Source organism: Coloeus monedula (assembly GCF_965178545.1).
Source record: "Coloeus monedula genome assembly, chromosome: 1".
NCBI lineage: Eukaryota > Metazoa > Chordata > Aves > Passeriformes > Corvidae > Coloeus > Coloeus monedula.
This window is the reverse complement of record NC_138781.1, coordinates 110756056-110770536: the sequence shown is the minus strand read 5'-3', so window position 1 is coordinate 110770536 and position 14481 is coordinate 110756056. Positions and strand designations below refer to the sequence as shown.

The window sequence follows — 14481 nt, the reverse complement described above, 5'->3', positions numbered from 1 at the left end:
CATTTCACAAGTGTCTGTAAATGATTGTCTTCCTTTATGCAAATGTATTTTCCATTTTCACTCTCCTGAGCCAAGCATGAGGTTCAGAGGGAGGGAGAGATTGCCCCTTCTACTTCAGCCCAAGACCCAGGGATCCTTAAGAAACAGTCTGGCCAGGGGATTGCGAGGTCTGCAAGGGTACCTGCTTGGTATTTCCAGAGAATAGAACTTGAAATGTTTTGGGTAGTGATGAGTCTTGGTCAAGGGGTTAGCAGCAACTCAACGAGACAGCAATTCATAGAGATCACAACAAAATACATATTCCATTCAATCCATCATATTCAGAAAAAAAACCTGTGGAGCTATCTTAATTTTTAGTGCAAATTGGGGACTTGCAGTACCCATTAGAGCTAACAGATTCTTCACTCTTCCTGATTATGTGTTTAAAAATAAATCCCTCAAATCTCTTGCCTAAGCAGCATTAATTATGCTAGATCTTAGCCATCAATCATCAACTGGCTTTTATGAATGATTAGGTAAACAGAATAGAATGTTTGAAAGTTGCTGTCACAGACCATGGGCTACAGACACCCACTCTCCCCACCTCCTCTTTGATTACAAGGGAGTAATATTGCTGAGTATCACGAAGTGGGATATCATTTGCTAACAATATCTGTCTGTATTTTATATCAAGCACCTGTTAGTATTTAAATATCTCATTTCAAAGTATCCAAAACTTTGTACAAGTCAGATCTCAGACATATTTCACAGAGATGGAGAAACTGAAGGAAATAGCATTAAGCAGGCAAACCCTCAAAACAAGTATAATGATGTACAAAATGCCAAAAATTGCTTATCTCATTCCAGAATCTGCTCATATGCCAGCCTGCATCTGGATTCCTGACTTTTTTTCAACTGCTGTAGCTTCAGAAGGTGTACAAAGAAGGCCCTTACATAATGCAGTGGTTTTTTTAGCAAGCTAAAACTATGCTGAAGAGATTAAATGTTGAAAGCTATTTTTAGCCAAACTAATGGTATCAATTTCACTAATAACATAAGCTGCAGGTGTCTCCTAAAGTAAAAAGCAAGACGATGGAAGAGCTAGCATGACAAAAGGCTACTGACTACAGAAAAGTAGCAGTTCCAAATTACATTAAATTAGGCAAGTCTACCCAACACTCCCCCTGGTGGTTTTGCCCACAGAGATGATCATGAAGTCCCATACAGGCAAAATCCTCCAGCCTAATGACTAAACGTCCCGTTAATAGGATTAAGTACCTTCTCATCAGATAAACAGAACATGGCAAAATCCCTGACACTCCCAGAAATTAGATCAGAACACAGGCCAGCCCCTTCCTGACGCAGGGAGCAATTTTACAGAAGAGGTGTTTCAGTATTAATGGTAAATATACTTGTTTTTTTTACTTTTCTTTGGTCATGTGTTTGTATTTCTTTGCAAAGTTAATTGTTCTTTCATGATAAATGCAAAGGTATAATATGCAAGTAACTGTAGAAGTAAATCCAGGCTAGAAACAAATCCAGGCTTTTAATTTACATATGCTCTTACAGCTGATAATTGCATCTCCAAGAAGGCTATATTGGCTAACTACGAGGCACTTGCATACTGTGTTCACTTAATCAGATGAGAACTATAAAGTGCAGTTGCATGGTTTCTGAAAAATAAACCTTTTGCCTCTGCTCTTAGGAGGGAAATAAAGAAAATGGCATTTCTTTCCCTTATTTCGCAGGAATTTCTTTCATTTGTTGATCAGTTTGTTTACAAAACTGATCTAGTTGCCAATTTCTTGGCACACCTATTGCTGCGTCTCTTATATTAAGGCTTATTCTGAAAGAAATCGCATATTTGGACACAAGAAAGCGAACAATATTCCAGAAATTTCCCTCTTTGAAACTGGCAATAGTGTTTAGCATGGATGTATTTATAATATGAACTAAGGACACAATATGAGATCAGTAATTAGTGTGTTTCACAAAGTAGAAAAGGGACAGACTGAGCAGCATAAACTTTTGGTTTTATATATACATGTCCTGATTCTGTTAACCACTGTGCAAACTCAGTGGAATTCATCTAATTAATCGAAATAGATAATTACAAATGAGGTCAAGCGTCTTACTCGTGTTTTCACCAAGAGTAGCATTTAGGTGCATGCTATACACCTCAGAAACCATAGATAAGACAAAATTAACGGGATCTTGTAAGATACTTAGTATTACATTTAGTATTTATATTTACTTAGTATACCTAGACATTTGAGCTTCCTGACAAGGTTTACATGTAACTGCACTGACCTTTTTCTTTAACAGAAAGAACATGAGGTCCTCTTGGATACTTATAATACATGTGCTGTGTCTGAAGGGTCACCAGTGCGTACCAATGAAGCAGGAGGACATGAATCTCCGGGATAACCTTAAGCGTACGTATGGAAGCCCCTGGGCCCAGGTCTCCAGCTGGGTAATGCATCTTGATTTCCACACTCACTGGCATCAAGAAGTTCCACTTCCATGTGTGGAGCTTAGAAACCATAATAAAGCTGGTTGCATGAATGAATACACACACACACACAACAGGAAGATAAGAACAAGCAGGATGAGAAAGCAAAGGGATTCACAGATAAGTATCACCTGCCAAAAAAAAAAAAGAGTGTTTACAGGATTTTTATAGGTTATTTGGTTCCTTGTAGATCGTCAGAATATAAACCAAACCCATAATTCAATTCAACAGATTTTGAACTATTTTGTTTGTTTAAATTATCTTTGAAAATATTTACTCTACACTTACATACTTCACTGAAAAAGGTGGCTTTACAAACAACTCCAATAAAATTACTTAATTTAGAAAATAGCAGCTACTCTGCACACAGACACACACACACACACACACACACACACACACACACACCTCTAAGCATGGCTTTATGGAGGATCAGCCATTTAACAACCCTGTGCTTCAGTCTATGTTAATAAGATTTCTGCAATAAACAAAAAAAAAGTTAGGGTTGAGGAAGAAAGATATAAGAGAAGAAGTGATCAATGTGTTTTTGGCAGTCTCAAGGTGATGTGATTTTACTTGTTTTCTATAGGTCCAGTGATAGGGTATTTCCACAAAGAAAACAACTACAGATAAAAGATAGGCAGTCATGCAGATCTTCAAGGTGCAACACATGGCCCAGCCCAGGTTTTCACCAAAACTCTATGGTCATTACTTCACAGGAAGTTTAGAAATTGAATTTTTATGAAAACAGGTTGAAGGCACCTGTAATCTGCATTATTAAAATGTAAAGGGAAGCTGTCCCAGGCTTCTACCAGACCAAAGATAAATATAAAGGTTATGTCATTACAAAACTGATGAATGATCCTTGGAGATACCCAAAACCGAGGATGATGACCTGTGCAACCTGCTGTAGCTGACCCTGCTTTGAGTGGGGCGGGGAGGCAGACTCAATGATCTCCAAAGGTGCCTTCTAGCCTCAATTTTTCTGGAATTCAGTAATCAGCAGTGGGACAGCTGAATATATATACTGAGTTACATACAGATGATCCTTGCAAAAGCTCTGGGCCAGATTCTTATCTGATGGAAATTGTCTTGGCTCAGTGTTACTCAGCATTCGCTATCTCAGATTTGGCTCTGCCACTGTAGGGAAACACAGAGCGATTTCATTCTCCTTCAGCATCAGTGCATGACAATTTGCAATAGTGTTAAAATCTGATTAAGTTACTATATAATTTGGCTTTTTTTAGAATTATCTGAAGTTGGAGAGAAGTATGTAGATGAAGAGGTGAAGAAAGCTTTGATTGGTATTAAGCAGATGAAAATTATGATGGAAAGAAATGAAGATAAGCACATAGATCTGATGAAAACCTTGAAGAAGAGCAGTGAAGAAAAACAGGTAACATAAGTGCATACATGTTTGGTTTGTTTTTTTTTTTTTAATGTTTATTCTGGGAAGAATATAAACCACATTGTTTGTACAAAACAAGGAGAGTACATCTCTTTATGCAGTCATGGGATCAAGAGAAAATCTGCTTCTGCCCCTTTGTCTCACTAGCAGAGGAAAACTGCACTTACTGCTTGTTTCTAAAAACCCCTGCTTCACTGAATTCACACCAAGGCAACTGCAGGCCACTGTAGAACAGTGTTTTGTGCAGAAGGTTCAGCAGTTCTGCCTTCCATGTCTCTACACTCCTGGGGACACACGATGTTTTCCAGCTTGCTTTGCAAACTTCAGACCTGCAGGAGAATATCAAAGCCACAAATGATAATGTGCTCTAAAGAAAGTACAGTGAATCAGGGAAATTTCCAGTGTCTCAGTGCAATGCCTGGGCTCAGAGCCACGTGCTCAGATGATCTGAAGAAACAGAAGTTTACTGCATATTTTAAAAAATACAAATATCCTAACTTTGTTTCAACGAGGTTGAAGGAAAATTCCTTTCTGGCCCAACATCTGCTAGTTAGTTTAAACTATTTGTATTAGCAAGCCAAAAAGTACCTGACAGCTTCCTAACATCTTAAGGAACACCAGTGCACTCCCACCATCAACACTTCTGTTAGATCTTAGTGGATGATTTCATTTACACAGGACTTACATCCACAGTGAGAGTTCATAAAACACTGAATAAATGTATTAGAAAGATCAGAAAATAACTAAACATAGATTATGAAAACTGCAGTTACTGTCTCCATCAAGCACATTCTGACAGAAGTTTTCTTTTATGTGAGTCTTTTCCCTATTGGAATGCTGACAAAAAGGAATAAGCCCCACCAATTAAAAGGCTTTTGTCATACTTAGAGATAACCTGGAACGTTGTTTGGAAACCAAAACTATTAAAATATGTTGCAGCTGGAGAGAGAAATTGATGATGTGCATTCTACTTCAATAGGAAGAACTTCTCTCTTTCCAAGTCTATTCCAAAAATGCTGCTTCTGACCTGCTCAGCTTTGTGCCCTAGTGGATGAAGTAAATAGAAGCAGCATTGTAAAATGCATCTTGTTTCCCTTCAGTATGGAAGGAGTGCCTCACACTTCCACAAGAGCAGGAAAAAAAGCCCCTCCCTACAGCCTTTTGATTCATACGCTCCCAAACAGCAGAAATGCTATACATCTATATATTTCTGCATTAGAGAAAGACTTTATGTATGGCAAGGACCTAGCCTGAAAATATCAATCCCTTAAGGGTAAGGAAAAGCAACAGCAAAGGACTATTTGTGGGACAGATGAATACTGTTCAGATGATACGGAGAAAAAATAACACAAGTTGAACACATGACCGTGTAGGAGGTTGAATTCTTACACAGAATGATGGGTGAGTTTTTTTCTTAACATCAAAAATCCTGGTAGACTGTAGAGATCTGTTTGTTTCTGTAGGCTGTGCCCCCTGAGAGAACAACATCAGAAAAAACTTATGAGGAAAAAGGTTTTCAATTTTCAGTTCCCTCCATATGTGACTGCAGCTGAGAAGACAACCTACTCTAGTGGTTAGGGATTAGCAAAAAGAGGAGCCATAAATAGCCAAAATGAGTGATCAACACTGGGATGAGTACTTAGAATACTCATCTGAAAATTGCCCTCAACTGAATCTTTTTCCTTACTTAGCAAGCCTTGCGACTTATGGATGAAGTAAAGGCGAGACTGGAAGAAGAGGAAAGACAATGTCAAGTATCCTTGAAAAATCTATGGGATGAATGTGAATCTTGTTTAGAAAGTACCTGCATGAGATATTATACGACTTGCAAACATGGTGTGTCAACATTTAAGAGAAAGGTAGGAAGAAACTTTGTATCTGGGGAATACTCTTGAGTTCACCCAAAGTTTGAGAGACAGCACATCTTATTTTCTCAATATCCAGATCTGCCAGTTATATCATCTTACTAAAATTAATTTGATTTGGAGGGTCTGGAAATATGAAGTTATGTGGTAGAGATTACATGTGATTATGGTCATTGAATGCTGAGCCAAAATGAGTTCAGTTGCACCCTGGCAAGACTCCACGGAAACTGATTACTCCCTTGACTCCCAACAGACTCATTCCAGATATACCATATTTTCTCTCACAGTAGGACTTGCATTAAGATGCACGATAACTGTTTGTGAAAAATACCTCATAGATTCTTTATGGTCTGTCCGAAAATCAGTGAAGTTAAAAGTGTAGCTGTAGTTAGCAAAATTACATGGGGAAAAAAACTCACCTACTTATTACAATGTCATTCTTTCCTATATTTATCTTAAATCAACTCTTTAAGTAACAAAACCAGCTTTAAAATGCTTAATGTCTTTTAACAAAGGAACCTGTCAGCAAAGGAGATTCCCCTAATTCTAACAGACAGAAAATAAGCTTTCCTGACTGGCACATTATTATTACTAAAAGACTTAACAAAATTGTAATCACATATTTTTTGTTTGGGCATACGCTTTAAGTGCAATGAACTTCAGACACAAAACTGTAATTGCTGCATATTCTCAAAATAATTCAGGTTAAAATGTGGGAGATAATAAATTTAAGACTATTGTTGATACTTTTAGCTTTTTAAATACCACTCTCAGATACCTCATACAGATGTTTTGGACTTTCAAGGGTTTGTGGATGCTGAAATTATTGCAGTAAAAGTTACACACTGCATTGTCACTGTCTTTGACCCTCTTAGTAACTTCCTCCATGAGTTATTTGGTTTATTTGAAGCATTCAAAGTAAGAAATGTGTTGTGACCCAAGTTAATTTCTAAAAAAAAAGAAATAGAAAAGAAGACAAAGATGATAGCTGTGGCTGAGTACACACAGACAGCAGGAGCAATACTGGCTTAGGCTGTTCCTGCGGTGTTGTTCCACATTTCACCTTCCCTCTGAGCTGCACTAATGGTCAGATCAAGCTGATGATCTAGGTTTTTTTTAAAAAATTAATATGTATAACTGTCTTTATCTATATGTGTATCTGTCTATATCTGTGTATATCCCCATGTGTGTATTTTAGCGGGGCACTTCTTAACCCTCACCCATTTCGTAATGCCATGGAGTGTGGCTCAAAAACCACTCCATTGGCTCAGGCCAAATTAGTGCTTGAAAGCAGGGAGCAGGGAACCAGTGGCCAAGACCCAGGAACAGGGAACTCTGTATAGAATTGACACTTGGCCTCTTACATGGTAAAACCACAGACTCAGAACCACGGCTTTATTGATTTTGCTGGTTTCAGCTCGCACAAGGAGGTGAGGATTTGCCCATTGGTGAGAAAGAGCAGGCTTTTTACAAATCAAGGTGAGAACAATCACCTTCTGCTCCCTACACCGCACATAAGCAGACAGAAATGCTTCTCACATCTTTCCAACGTAAAGTCCAAATTGTCGGTTGGAAGAAACCCAAATGCTGATAATAACTTTGAGCCTCTACAGATTAAAGGGCAACTGGCAACTTTTTTACTCCAGATCTGATTTGGAACTAATGATTTCGAATGAATGCGCTTCCCCTCTTTGGGGTCTAGTGTCTTAAATTACTTCAGAGAATATGCTGTGTTGGCAGTTATTAAGAGTGCATCATTTCTATGAGTATTTGAAGGAGAAAAATAAGAGACACTTACCTGAGAAATGAGAAACTGGTTACTTGTCAGGCAGCTGATCTGTCTCCTTCTTACACACAGGTTGAAGATTTTTTGAGGAAAATACCTCCACTCATATTTACTTTTCATGAGGATCAAGGAAGAGAGATCCAGTCTAATGAAAAGCCTGAGAAAGAGGATACCCAGCTAGCAAAGATGGAAGATTTATTTAGCCAGCTATTATCAGATGTAGGCTCAATATTTGACAGAAGTTTCATTTTTTTCATGCACATGCAGAAAGAATTTGACCAGTCTTTTCAGACATATTTCATGTCTGACCTGGACTTGAGTGAGTCCCCCAGTATGCCAGCGCTACCCGAGGTCACCACCAGGAATGACGGCTCCCAGAGAGGCTGGGGCATGCCTGGCTTCTTACAGATAGTTTTTGATTTCAGTAGGACGGTGTTCGAAGGTGTCAGTGAAGTGATCACCGATGTATTTGATGAATACAGAGATCATAGAAGAGATGTGCCAGAACAAACCAAAGGCAAGTGTTAGAAAATGAAAATTGACTGCACTGTTAGTGACATCAACCTCTTTGGGATGGCTAAACTACAGTGAATGACTCAGTTTCCAGTATGCTAGTGTGAGATACGTAAGGAAGCTCTGGAGGTTACGGGTCAAGAACAACTATCAGTTAAATGCACAAGTAGAAGTCACCTAGAAATCTCATAGAAATGTTGCAGGGGACTTACAGGTCCTACACAGCCTGATTTTCATGGCAATTCTCAAAGAATTTGCAGGAGTTCCTCAGGAGCACTTAAATTCTGGGTGGATGCAGGTTTTCATAAGGGTGACTGACAGACGCAATCTCAGCATTTGTCAGGATGTGATTTGTATCATCTCTTATTGACATGGTCATCAATTCTAAAAAATTAGGGTAATTCTGTGAGATGACAAGGCAGATCCCTGTCCTTGCCAAATGATGTTAAGTTCAGCTTGACAGCTCCAAGTCTTGTTCCAGGCTACAGCAGCAATGTAGTTTGCCAATCAAATACCAGCCAATCAAAGATCAGCCATCAGGTTTTCTGGTGACCAGAAAATTCTGGGCATACCATTGGTGATAACATTCAGTGAAGGAAAAAGACCATGGCCAACTTTTAGAATACAAATAAGCCTCATATTTTACTATTGCAAACAGGACAAATACATGCTGGTCCTTGTCTACAAGGAAATCAGAGTGAGAACATGCCATAACTCCGAGTGGCAGGTGACATAAGCATTATGTGATCATCAGGAAATACAAAGTTAAGTGACTTTTGAACAGTGGTTTTTAGTTTTTTTCTGCATCATAAGCCATGTTACCTCAGAAATAAGCTTTGGTACTGTGTTGTCATCTAACTGTATGTGATTATGAAACATCCTGACTTCCAAGGGTCAAAAAGATCTTACCAGAACTCACATGTTGTAGAAATAATGTGTAATAATATCAGCAATTGTTTGGATATTAGTGGGGGATACACTACTATGCCTTTATAGGGAATATACTACAGCAGCATGAATTCCTTGAAAGGAAACATGATTTGTATCTTCTCCTGACTTCTACTTTTTAATAATTTATTCCTTTTATTTTTGTGGGGCAAGGGGAGGGGAAGAGAAGGAGTAGGGAAGGAGGATTTATGCAAAACACTTTGGATTAAGGGCAAGAAATTATATTCTAGCAGTCAGGCTCGGTAATGAATGCATACTTACAAAGACTCTAAGTTTAATGGCAGTCTAAAAATACTATGACTTCATTCTAGATCCTGACAGGAGTGGCATGTTTTCAAAAATTGTGTCAGGGCACCAGAGACTTCAGTGCAGTGAGCTTCGGGAGAACTCCTCTGGATGCCCACAGTTTCATGAGAGATGCCAGAAGTGTCAAGACAATCTTTTGCACGGTAAATAACTATTTTGCCGGTTTTTGTCTTTTTTTTCTGTAATGCATTGATCAGTGGTTTATAAATGTTGAAGTTTTAATTTTCTACTTTAATTTTCATATTTTTGGAATTAACATTTAGTCACTTGAGTTTTTACTGTAACTACGGGTACAATAACCATTCCTCATTCCAGATGATTTCAATTAGCTTTCCCCACTGTCTCCACAGAGTGTCAGTATAGCTCGGTTGTTAACATACCGCTGGTGTTCCAAAGAGACGACCCACAGTCTCTAACAAAATACCTACATGTTTTGTTAGAGCTGCCATCCTGCAGAGATGTCAGGCAGCAGTCGATCCTTGCTGGGTGCAGCAGTGCTGAGCAGAAAGTGAGGAGAAGCTCAAACTCCTGACACTCGCTTCTCCTGATGACAACCAGGGGTGACCTCAGGTACCATTCAGCTCCTCGCAAGGAAAGCAAGTGCTGAAGAGCCTGTAATTACTTTTTGTTGAACCCTGTCCACAAAGAGAACTGACAAGAAGGACAAAAAGGGGGCTTCATGTCAGTATGAAAGGAGATGGCAGAGCTCTGTCGGCACCATCCATGGGCACCTGAAAAACCTCCAGACTGATCACCTAGAACTGCTGTCAGGACTCCCACTGCAGGATAACGTACCTGTCTTTCCAGAATTATTTAGATCTTAAAATCCACGGAATATGCTTAAACCTAAATTTCTTCAGAATAACTCCAGTGTGGCAAACATTAATGATACAATTAAATACTTATAAAATAATATCATATCATTATAAATATCTTTTTATCTACACCAACATATTGCAGATACCAGTTTGTTACTGTACTATCAGCTTGGAGATGCCCCTTGATAATCCTATTTGACAGAAAAAACCCTGAATTTTTACAGAGCAATTTTTGTATAAAAATTTTTCTTGTTTAAAATCCATATTTTAGTAAAGAAAAAACCGGCCATCTTCCATTCTGAATTCGTGGCAGATGATACTAGTCTCATACTACTGTCTAGCTATTGCAAGATAAATATTAGGTCTTAACACTCAACAGGAATACAGGCTTCCTTGTAATAACCTCTATCACAGAATCATAGAATAATTTGGGTTTAAAGGGACCTTTACAAGTCATCTAGACAAACTCCCTAGAAAACATGGCAGGGACATCTTCATCTAGATCAGGTTGCTCAGAGACCCACCGAACCTGACCTTGAATGTTTCCAGGGATGGGACATCCACCACCTCTCTGGGCAACCTGTGCCACTGTTTCACCGCCCTCATTGTAAAAAACTTCTTGCTTACATGCAATCTAAGTCCACCCTCTTTCAAATTAAAATCATTACCTCTTGTCCCCAGGGCTTGATAAAAAGCTTGTCCCCATCCTTCTTACAGGGACCCTTCAATTGCTGAAGGCCACAAATCATATTCAAAGGCCACAATAAGGTGTCCCCAGAGTCTTTTCTTCAGGCTGAATAACCCCAGATCTCTCTGCCTGTCCTAATAAATAGGAGAGGTGCTCTCACCCTCTAATAGCTTTTGTGGCCCTCCTCTGGCCTTGCTCAAACAGGTCCATGTCTTTCTGTGCTGAGGAGTGCAGACCTGGATGAAGTACTCCAGGGGTCTTATGAGAGAAGAGTAGGGGGGCAAAATTACCTCCCTCAACTGCTGGCCATGATTCTTTTGATGCAGCCCAGGATATGTTAGGCTTTTCGGGCTGTGAGCACACATGGCCAGTTCACGTCCAGCTTTTCATCCTCCCGCACCTCCAAGTCCTTCTTGGCAGGGCTGCTCTCGATGTGTTCATCTTTCAGCCTGTGTTGATACCAGGAGTTGCCACAACCAAGGTGCAGCACCTTGCACTTGGCCTTGCTGAACCTCATGAAGTTCACCTGGGCCCACTTCATGATCCTGTCCATCTCCCTCTGGATGGCATCCCATCCCCCAGGTGTGTCAACCACACCACTCAGCTTGGTGTCATCTGTGAACTTGCTGGGGGTGCACTCGATCCCACTGTCCGTGTCACTGATGAACCCATTAAACAGTACTGGTCCCACTACGGACTCCTAAGGGACACCACTTGTCCCTGATGTCTATCTGGGCATTAAACCATTGACCACTACCCTCTGCACAATTCCTCATCCACCAAACAGTCCACCCAGCAAATCCATATCTCTCCAATTCAGGGAGAAGGATGTTGTGGGGGACCATGTCAAAGGCCTTATAGAAGTACAGATAAATGACTTCTTTAACCCTTTCTTTCTCCACTGATGGAATCACTCCATCACAGGAAGTGACTGGTTGGCCAGGCAGGACTTGCCCTGGGTGAAGTCGTGCTGGCTGTCTCAAATCACCTCCCTGTCTTCCATGTGCCTGAGCAGAGCTTCTTGGAGGATCTGTTCCATGATCTTTCCAGGCACAGAGCTGAGGCTGACAGGGTGGTAATCCTCAGGGTACTTCTTACTACCCTTGTTTAAAAATCAGTGAAATATTTCCCTTTTTCCAGTCACCAGAGAATTCAGCTATCTTCCATGACTTCTCAAATATCATGTAGAGCAGCTACATCAGCCAGTACCCTCAGGACTCATCAAGTCCCACAGCTCAGATACGTTAATGCTCCTCACGTGGACTCAAAACTGATCTTCTCTTACAGTGGAAGGAATTTTGCTCCCTCAGACCCTGCCTTGCAGTCTATATACCTGGGGCAGATTCATAATGAAATATAATTAAATATAATTTAAAAAACCCATTATGTGTAAGGAAACTATGAAGTTGCTATATGTAAAATTTACCAGATCTTATTTAGCATTAACAGAAAATCTATTGCCATGAAATACGATATAAACCTTGAACTACTTGGTAAATCACTTTAATACAACAAAAGGGATAATGCATCCATTTAATCATTACGAGCCTAAACTAAATCTACCAAAATAAGTCAGAAAAATTATTCTCCTTTTTTCAGCATTATTTAAAGACCAATCCAAACCATGCCCCCTTGCTAGACTCTTTCTGCAGTTTTCATTCTTTCAGACAAAAAAGATGAAGTACAAGACATAACACTGTCTTTTCTAACAGATTGCCCAAATGTTCCCGAGCTGCACATAAAGTTTGACGAAGCCTTTAAGCTAGTTAATCTCTCAGGGGAGCAGTATGAACAGATTCTCCAGGTGGTTCGGCATCACACAGAAGACACTTCCTACTTGTTGAACAAAATGAAAGAAAGATTTGGGTGGGTGTCTGAGTTATCCAACATGACCATCGGACCCGAAAACATTTTCAACATAGTTAAGGTAAGGGTTGTCTTCTGAAGGGAGCTATTGCTGCCTTTAACCTGCATTTTGCTTGTGCTTACACTCCTGTGAGTTGTGGATGTTCGTACATGTGTAATGTTTGGGTTTACAACACGACGTTCCTACTCATCTTGAATTTGTGTATGCTTGGTAATCCCTCAGTGAGCTGCAACTCCTGAGATTAGAAACCATTTTCCTCTAAATCCTTTTAGTCTGATGGATGGCTGACAGGCTAACCTGAATCACTGTCTGATAAGAGTAAATTGACACTAGCAGCTTTGACCGGCCTCAGATTACCTTCACAGATAAATTGCCCTGCAGCAGTCACTAACACATCCATATTGGATTGATGAATGTCTAGCTGTATAGCTGTACCTAGATATTCCAAAGTTCAAAGAACGCAAATGTTATACAGATTGTTGCAGTGGAAGCTGCACATGCTTGACAGCATTGGTCAATATTTCATAAATACATAATGATTAATTGTATCTCACACACAAGGATACATTCAACGTAAATTCAATCCATTTTCTTTGGGCAGGGGACAAATCTTATTCTCTAACTCAGAAATCCACTCACATATAGTGAATTACTACTACTACTACCAGAACTTTATACAAAATGATGGTACAATCCACCAAAAAAAAGCACAAAATAGGAACAGGAGACAGGCACACTTTCCCAACTAAGTCAGATACCTGTTCTAGGAAAAAGTCTGATTAAGATAAACACACAGGAATGAATAAATTCAATCACACAAATGTTGTATTGAACTTAGTGGGACAGCTCAGAAGTTTTCATTAGGAGAAGTTCCTTATAGATGTAGCTCATGGTATAAATATTAACATGCAGTTCTTTAATATGGTCTTGGCAGTGCCATGTCAGCTCTTTCCACCACCTACAATAAGCTTTGGCATAAATTTAGACACCCACTGTCTTTTCAGAAGAAAGCAATTTAAATAAAGTAGGTAAGTCTAAAATATTCCTCTATTTAATTTTCCCCTATTAAAGACAGTGGGCACAGTAGGTATAAACAAAACTGAAAGCACACAGTAGTTTGTAGTGTCTAAAGTACTGATCTCTTCTAGGTGGTACCTGGGGATCCCTCCAGTAAAGACGAAACCGTGGTAGATGTAAACATTCTGACTTCACCTACTTTCACCATTAAAGTTCCTCCCAACTTAGATACAAAGAGTCCTGAGTTCATTGAATATGTAGCTGGGAAAGCACTGCAATTGTATAAGCAGAATTTTTAAGTGGTAAGTTCATTCTTTCTGCTCTCATAGAGAACACACTTCTTCATTAGGGGTGTTTACCTTGCAATAAACTTCAGTTGGAACAAGATTCAGTCATGGTGTACACAAGGCTGTCTTCTCAGAAAGGACACATCGAGAAAAACACAAGCATTATGGAAAACACAAACACTCAATGATCTAGCCTGTAAAACACAGACACAATGATATTAAATGATGTGACTTGTTAAACTGTGAAACCTTCGATCTTTAAGTAACAGCTGGGATGAGGTAATGTGATGATAAATATTCCTTCAGAAAAGAATTGCCTCACAATCACAGTCCAGTGTCTTGGCATTGAAAACCATGTCTTTGTGTTCATTCATCATGAATGGACTGGAATTACCACTATTCATTATGGTTTTATTATTTTCTGTAATGTTTCAGAGCGTGCTCATATTATTTTTGATGATAAAGAAGTACAAAGTGAGAACCACCA

General features: G+C 39.4%; 1 protein-coding gene across 1 annotated transcript; it reads left to right on the top strand.

Moving 5' to 3' along the window:
- Positions 1-2311: 2311 nt before the first annotated feature.
- Positions 2312-14006, top strand: CLUL1 (clusterin like 1; the record flags this gene model as incomplete). Its single annotated transcript, XM_082296333.1, has 7 exons — positions 2312-2414; positions 3739-3887; positions 5591-5758; positions 7623-8067; positions 9323-9460; positions 12536-12750; positions 13839-14006. 7 exons carry the CDS (start codon positions 2312-2314, stop codon positions 14004-14006), a joined length of 1386 nt encoding a protein of 461 aa, XP_082152459.1.
- Between the last annotated feature and the right edge of the window lie 475 nt (positions 14007-14481).